The sequence below is a fragment of the Sceloporus occidentalis genome, unplaced genomic scaffold, assembly GCF_023333645.1.
Source record: "Sceloporus occidentalis isolate IW3139 unplaced genomic scaffold, rSceOcc1.0.p SCAF_17, whole genome shotgun sequence".
Lineage (NCBI taxonomy): Eukaryota > Metazoa > Chordata > Lepidosauria > Squamata > Phrynosomatidae > Sceloporus > Sceloporus occidentalis.
In genome coordinates this window covers 11,076,073-11,084,790 of record NW_028316997.1, presented here as the reverse complement: position 1 = coordinate 11,084,790, position 8,718 = coordinate 11,076,073, and the positions used below count along the sequence as shown (strand labels likewise).

At 39.4% G+C, this 8,718-nt stretch overlaps 1 protein-coding gene across 1 annotated transcript; it reads right to left on the bottom strand.

Moving 5' to 3' along the window:
- Nucleotides 1–734: 734 nt before the first annotated feature.
- On the bottom strand, nt 735–3,350 carry LOC149302839 (secreted frizzled-related protein 2-like). The gene is made up of 4 exons (XM_089482011.1): nt 2,782–3,350; nt 2,176–2,345; nt 1,813–1,905; nt 735–1,042 (listed from the first exon to the last, which is right to left on the bottom strand). The coding sequence occupies exons 1-4, from the start codon at nt 3,348–3,350 to the stop codon at nt 735–737; spliced, it is 1,140 nt and encodes a 379-aa protein (XP_089338137.1).
- Between the last annotated feature and the right edge of the window lie 5,368 nt (nt 3,351–8,718).

Here is an 8,718-nt window from a genome sequence, read left to right as displayed (position 1 = left end):
TACAGTTTTCATACTTGGAATATTGACAGATCACTTTGCTCCCATATTTCAATTTAACCCCATACAAAAACTAGACAGCACAGGGACTCTGATTAGGGGCATTTTGGCATGTTCAATGCCGCTGATTCCACACCAGCACCTTCAAAGCTGGTGTAACAAAAAAGAAACCAATTTTTACACCCACTTTGCAGTATCACCATGTTTTGTTCTGAATGAATACATGATAGAACCCCAAATTTTTTTATTTATGTTTAGCAACCCCTCCTGAGTACTGCAATACTTTTTACACACTGCTCATAGGATCGATATTAGGATCAATATTAAAAAAAAATATATAGAATAGAAAAAGGCATGGCTGTTCCATTAAATTGTGTTATGACATTAATGAGCACAAGCCCTTTGTAATAATTCAATGAGTATAGGTTAGGGGTCCGATAAAATTCAGTGCCGTAGAGGTGTTCTTGAGATGCAGAAATAAATAACAACCAGACTGCTATAAATATTCCAATTTTATAGTGGTGTTTATTTCACAGTTCACACACATAATTGCTTGCTACAATTGTATATTTACATTTACTGCGTGGCAGAAGATTCACTTGTATCCATCTCTAAGAAGCCACTATAAAAAGTCTTTAAATTTATAATATATTTGTATATATATATATAGCTATTTACACTTTGTTCAGGTAGAAATAGTGCCATGAATATTTACAAATTGAAGTATGATTACTATTTTAACATTTATGGTGTCTCCATTTTCTAATAGCTTGGGTCAGCTGAAAGTCCTTCTTCTGCCAGTGGAAAATCCTGTTCACCACAGCCTTGCCAAACTGGATCTCACCCACAATGACGTAAATCACGGGTCGAGTGCTGGGAACCATCTCCTCTGAACATCTTTCATTGATGAGCATCCACCGTGAAATCATATTACGGGTGTCATATGGAAGGAGATGTCCTTGGTTAATAAATTCAATGTGACCGTCTGTCTCATATTGATAGAACCCAGAAGATGCCATTCTTTTTGACAACTTAACTTTCACGGCTGAAGGAAAAAAAGAAGCATAGTTAATCAACTGCGGTACTAATTCACATTATATACTATACATTGTTTATAGTTGCTGGCATTACCATTGACTAAGTTTTAAACCTTTTGAGATCCCAGGGGGTAAGCATTGCAAGAGAAAAGCCCTATGTTTTTTTATCCCCTTGGCACCGTGTGATTAATAGTATCCATACGTTTCTATTGAAATGTAAAGTCATAGTTGGAGGTCTTGGTGACGGGCCACATGCTGTATATAATCCATTTAGGGAGTTTCTTTGTAATGTAAAATGGGAACCTTTGCTGAAGAGGGACACAAAATTATAAGAGACTGTGATGCTGATGTCCAGAACTACTTCTCCATGCATTGGATATAGTACTATGGGCAATGTTACTACATTGTAAATGAATATGGTATTTGTCAGAGGTTGTGCTGAGTACCACTCAAGGTATGGGTGGCATGAAATTAAATTGACAAGGGGCTGTTACTGGGTAGTATGAGCCTACCAAAGTTACAAGTCCTGAGTGTGGGAGATCAGCATTTGGGTATTAAAAACGCAACCTTACAATATAGTGCTCCAGAATTTGATATCGCTATATAAAACAATATATAATAATAATATACATATAGAGTATATGTAATGTATTTGCATTGGATGTTTTGTGGGGACTGTAGAGGATGCGATGAAGATAGGTGTGAGTTAAAGCCCCCAGATCATGGATTAACCCAGCAATGCCCTTACTGTCACACACACATTCATACTCATACTCACCAAAGCTGTTGTCACAGAATGCATCCAGTACTGACTTGGTTAACACAGACTCTTCAATAGCTGGGCAGGTTTGGCAAACTGGTTGTGGTATTTCTATAATGAAAAAATAAAATAAAACACACTTGTTAATGGTACATTCACCCTAATAATAGAGTAATAGACAATTGTATATTAACAAATCACTCAAGTGACATAGGAGGTCATCATCATTAACTAATGGAGACTTATCTTCCAGTAGTATAACAATATGATATTTACTAATGGCCATAGTTATAGCCCATAATTATTTTTATCAATATACCCCGAGGGATTGAAAGGGGTTGTGAGTCCATGGGCCCCCGTGGGTGCGGTAGGAGTCCTCACCTTTGTACATGTAGATGTAGTCCTTGCTGAGTGGGGCCAGGCACATGTCCTCACCCCGTGGGAAGCGATCACAGTCTAAACTCTCCGGCCACGACTGGCCACGACAGGCGAGCACCGGGGCACAGCTGTCTCTCACGGCGACACACATGCTGCGGCAGGGCTGGATAAACCTGCGGGAGAAGCACACGTTAGAGCACGGCAGCGGCAACAAGAGGGCAGCGTGTTACGGGATTTAAACCCGTTATTAAGTTATTAGGCATGAGGATAGACTGAATTCACTGGGTTATGTCTGCCCCCCCCCCCCCCGCACACAAACAGTTTAGCCATTTCCCCGAGGGTTGCAGGCATAGAATCCAAGTCACTTTATTGCCCGATTGAGACAATTGTTCGAACGATAAAGCCAATAAACACATCAGCTTCACGTCTTTGCAGGCTTTTGCAGATCTGCAGGTGTACTCTGTACTTTTCCTACCCAGCTAATGCAATACCGAGCGCGAATCTGTATAACCAGGAATGAGATGAAGGGCATCCCTTTTAAGCAAATAACTTCAGATCAGCGCTATTACTTTCACACGGCTAGGAAGTGAATGGGCGAAATGTACTTACGTATCCATGCAGACCGGGGCGAACACGGAGCAGATGAAGGTCCTGGCATCGGCGTGACATCCAGTCTGGACAAGGCTCTCCCACTCGGCTGCCCGGGGCAGGACCTCGCCCTCCATGCTGGTGTGCCCCATGAGATTGGGGAGCCTCATCTCCGAGTACGTGGTGTCATAGCACAAGCCAAATTCTGTAGGAATGGACACGCATTTTGTGGATAATCCCATATCAAATGCATTGCTGAAGGCCAACAGGAAGCCGACGAAGAGGAGAGACTCTGCAAGAGAAGGCATGCTTCTGTCGTGGGTCTGCCTGTGGGTCTGTCGTGGGTCTGTGAGTAGGACTGCCGAGGACTGACTGTTTCCTCTGCCAAGTGCACAGGTACTGAGTGTGAGCTGCTGGGACCTCCTTATATACAGGCCAGGGGTCTCCTTATCAATGCTTTCATCGGGACACTCGAGACACAAGCTCGCCTCATTGCCCGCTCCGGTGATTGTTGTGATAACTAAAGAGGTGGAGACACCGAGATGGCAGACTACTTTCATTGAAAGTGTCATTTGCATAGGGGGCTCCATTACTTTGAGAATGTATCGTGCACACGGATATTAAAATGGGACAAATTGGAGTTTTGTTATGTATATGCTAAGTGGTGTGGAGAGGGGCCCTGGAATGGCAATAGGCAGACAGGCTGTCTCCGGGGCCCGCGCAGACTGTATTGTCATCATCTGACAGACATATCTGAGGGACGGGCTTACAAGTGAAAATATCTTCTTATTGCTAATTGCTGCGCGTCTCCCTCCGTTTTACCTCATACCAGGTTTCTTCACGGGGACAGGCGTTATCAAGCAATCACTAGAGCCGTCCATTTCACGTCTGGAGCCGACTTTTAAACATATCTACCTGCTATAATTATGTAGCTTGCAAATTATAACGACCTGTTCTAGAGCAACTGTCTCGGTGTGTCTAACTGTACTTTAGATTAAACCAACTTTAGCGCCTCTATATATAATGTATAAATATATATATATATACTATATATATATATACACACACATATATATCTATATATATACATAAACACACACACATATATATATATACTATATATATATACAGTATATATATATATAAATAAATATAAAACTGTAGCAGCAGCACACTGCACAAACATAAAAGGTTGTAATCACATGACTTTTTTTTAATGATGCTTCTCTTTCTAACGGGCTTTGACATTAGTTGCTGACTTTTATAACTATTATATTAGAATGATATGAGGATCGAAAAAAACATTCATCAGGTTTCCTACATTATGGCAGACATTGAATCCATCATAGCTCTGTCTATTATATTCGTTGGACCCTGTGACCATTGATTTGGCCGCAGATTGCATTTGTTGGGCTGTGCAAACTAGTTCGCGATGATAATAAAGCGCCTTCAGCTGGTGCCATAAAAGCCGCTGTCACTGCGGGTTTGCAGACACCTGTCCTGACAGCAGATAAGGCAGATGCCTGTCTCCCCGTCCCCATTTAGGAGCAGACAAGTGGCAGCACAGCTACCTGCATCCATTAACACTTCATTGCCAAGTTCATCAAGCGCCAACCGATCATCAGGTCAGCGCTCCTGCCCGGTAAAAACGGTTTCCATCGGAAAAAGAAAATGGGATTATACATCAAAGTATTCCCAGTGCCAAAATCATGCAGCACATTTGTCACAGGAAACAAGGCACCCTTCTTTTTTTTTTAATCTGCTGAATGCCCAGACGGTTTCCCGGTTTCCCCTCCCTTCCTGCACACTAGCACCCAAGGGGTTAAAATACTGCAATCCTTTCACGTGTATTGTTTGTAAATAGTAGGACAGGGGAAGTAATAATAATATTATCAATGGATAACAATAACTAACCAAATCATAGTTTGATTAATGATAGATCATTACATTTGCGCTAGAATCTCACTTTCCAGGACAAAATTTTGAAAGCACATCCCTTTGTGTCTGATCTAATCATATTTGAAGGGCTTAGTGATCTCACTTCTTACAGACACCTTCCTATTAAAATTACCCACAGCTCGTGTTTTTTTATGTTTGATTTTTTTTTATTTATTTAAAAGCTGTTTCTCTCTTGGAGGACTAGAGTTGTGCAAAAGCTGGCAAAACCCACATACTATTTTTAAGATTTATTTTTAATTAAGTGTGCTGAACTGTAAAAGGTAGGGTACAGAGGCATCAGTGAAGTCCTTTTTAGGTTCCCATTCACATTAAGTTCAGTAAGTAGTTCTTTAGATTTGTAAGATATAATATAATATATAATGTAAGATATTTTAGCAGAAACGCTGGAAGCTATACATGGTAGGGACCTCAATTAGATTTGTATTTGTACCTAATGTACTCACATCAAAAACCCTGCAGGTTGCTGTACTTATTATATGCCTGCACCTATTGCACTCCCCTTTATTATATATATACACCAAAAACTAATAAAACACATTTGTTAGCGCTTAATAAGTAAGAATATACATACAAATATACATAAACCTTTGGTGATTAGTAGATGGGGTTTATGGAGCAGGTGCATACAAAGCTATATGAACATATTATGCTGTCTGTGATAATTAAATATATATCCCATTGTATAGTGCTGCAGAATCTGCTGGTGCAGTTGTATTCAGAGATGATCATTTTTAGCAACCTGTAGTTGGCATATATTTTATCTGCCAGGTAAAGGTAAAGGAGTATATCAGCTTTAATTGATCTGATAATAAATTAGATCTCAGCCAGTCTTATTGTATGAAGGTTATTATATGTAACATTAAGGTTTCATGACGGAAGAATAAAATGTGTACAATTGCTGGCTTTTCATCAGTGTTAGGTAGTCTACTTTTCACTTCAAACTTTTATTTATGTAAAAATGAAAGCATAAGTCTCCTACTTAAGGATTTCCAATTCAGAATCGATCTACTTACACAGTGAAACGTTTATTATTAGTGAAAAATCATAGTAGATGTAAAAAAACAAAAAATAACAAGTAATGCGCTACCTATAATGTCTTCAAACAAAAGAGCAACTTTTATAAGGCCCCATAAGATTTCCAGAGATGAATCCAATAATAAAAAATGGACACCTTGTATAACTGTAAAATCATTTTGAAAAAAAACTAAATAAGAGACATTTTTAGTTTCCTGTATATTATTAGGATAAATAAACCAAGATGTGTTAGCTCACAAGAAAATTGAGTCTTATATTGAAGTAGACACCTTTTATCGGGCCAACATAGAAAATCATGTAAAGTTACAGATATTTTGGGACCTCATAGGCTTCTTATTCAGATGGAATTGATTATTATTATAGACGAAAGAACCTTTTTTTAACTCAACACTGAAAGGTCAAAGTACAGACACTCTCAACATGGAAAAAAGTGTATAGCCATGTCACCATTGTATCCAATCTATCAATAATTATCTGGTAGTACAAAGAAAGGTAACTGTATCTAAGAGGTTTCTGTATAGTAATGAACTTGCTAGAAAGAGTGTATAGCAATACAAATTATGCAAACTGCCAAACCGGTTTACACATACGAATATGTTGCAGGCAAATCTCATATGTTAAGTTATAGTTGTAAGTTATGTTAAGTGCCTTAGTTTGTCACTTGAAAGGCTTGGATATAATTTTCTGGTAGATAGGATAATTCTGTGTTTGGGAACAAAGGTGCGTTTATGGACAGGTTGGGTCCCGAGCAGGGCTGGACTGGGGATGCCATGAGGGCCCTGGCACTTTGAGGCCAGGAGCGCCTGGTGACATCAGTGCAGCCGACAGCTAGATATAACAGACCACGTTATGGATTTATGCAACCAATTTCATACTACGGGATAAAAATATGTCCTGTCAGCAGCATGCTAAAGTTATAGGTGTCCTGGACAAAATGGCTGATGTGACAACCATAGCTTTTTCTTTCCACCCAACATCCAACTCAAAAGCTACATCCTATACCGTCTGTGTCCTTCTACATGCTCCAGTATTTAATTATAGCAAAACAGACAGTCCAGGCCAATCATGCGGCGTAACACAAAATCTTACTAGTATTCTAGCTAAAAGTAATCATTGGCTTCCAGCAAAACATTGGATTAATTATCTGGGAGCTGCCTCTTGACCTCAATCAGACCGAAGTGGTTGGTGGTTTCTTGAACATGTACAAGTCTTCGCACATTGCCAATGGATTTTCCAGTGGTGGATTAGTTTAAAACTGAATCCAGTTGTGCTTTGTTGGCCAGGCTGATTACGAGGGGCAGAGCACAGGTGTGTTGGGTGTGTCAACTTTTATTTTATGTAATAAAATATTTCCTTTAAATTGCGGAATGAATGGCTGGTGAAAACCTATATTCTTGAAAGAAATCTGTGGATACAAGGATTTTTTGGGGGGAAATGGCAGTACGAGACAGTGTAGGTGTCTCCGAAAATGAGTGACTGTCCAAGATAGGCAAACCACACGGAAGCAGTCTAGAGACATTTATCAATGCTGATGTCTGCGGAGACTGTCCTTTTTGCAACCAATGATGAAACCAGAAAAACACTTATTGTAAAGCAGCTTAGTTGGAGAACACCTGCTGTGACACAGAGACACTTACATCCAACCTAGGCTGACTTCTGGCTGACTTCTTAATTGTGTTTGGCACTCCTCCCAACAAAAAATACAAATAAAGTATGTTGCATTACACAAAAGAACACATGTCATCAGCCTTCATAATGATCAGTAGACTAGTGAAAGTGTGAGGGATAGGAAAGCAAAGCTGAACAATATATATACATCCTTGCAGTGTGGTCATGATAATTTATAATTGGGTATAAACATTTAGCACAGTGTGAATAAGACGAAAACACATATTACCACGTATGTACTACCTCACTGTATACCACGCCGTATTTAATGTTCAACGGAAAATCTCCTCCCAATTCTTCATAAGCCAGTGTATACCTTGGTGCGTACGGGTGAGCAGCTACAATAATAGATGGGATCCAAGAGCGTTTTCAGAGCAGTTAGAGGATGAGAATGGATACCATGGTTGACTTGGCTGAGGCAGATGGCATTGTAAAATGGACAATGAGACAGACAGAGTGGCTATATGCACTAAGGATGCAACTAACTGCATATAGCTAACTAGATGTTGACTGCTTAACCTGTGAAAGCCTATAGATTTGGGGTCTCCAATAATCATCACCAAATATACTGCCACTAAGAAGCATGGGCTACCTTGCCATTTAATGGGGATTTATTTGTTTAAGTGAGAGTATTCAGGAGAGTTGTGATTTCATCTTGGGGTCAATCCATGTCACATCATTATCCAGTACTAGCTTGGCTCTTTTTAGAGGTGAAACTCACATGGACCACGTGTGTTTCACATGCAAGAAGAGCTAGGCGAGTGTTGATTAATGCATTGTTTTATCAGCGTGCTTTCTTAAAAAACATCTTACTAATTTACCAAAGCATTATACTGTACCATCTCTATTTTTCTTGCAGGAAACACATCTTGAGGTTAGACCTTCATAATGCTTAATGAACTCGATGAGCTAAAACAGCACACTGTAAACATTCACCTAGGTGAACTACTAAATTCACTCGTTTGTAACATCTTAGACCTGTCATAGTTTGGATCCCTGTATTTCCAAACACAACTAAATTTTGTTTTGCGTTTTCATCGATAGAGCCAATTGGGTTATATTTATAAAGGTCACTGCTAGCTACATTGCTTACTGGGACCTCATCTGTCTTTACTTGGCTACTAAACCCAGGTTCTAATGAACAGAACCCTAAGAGAACGCACTTGTTAAATTCAACATAGATTTGTAATTTTTACATAATCCTACATTTTATAGCTCCGTGCACTAGATATACCTTTTATAAAATGACAAGAGTTGACCTGTAAGTCATCGGACGGACATTTACAGTGACCAAAG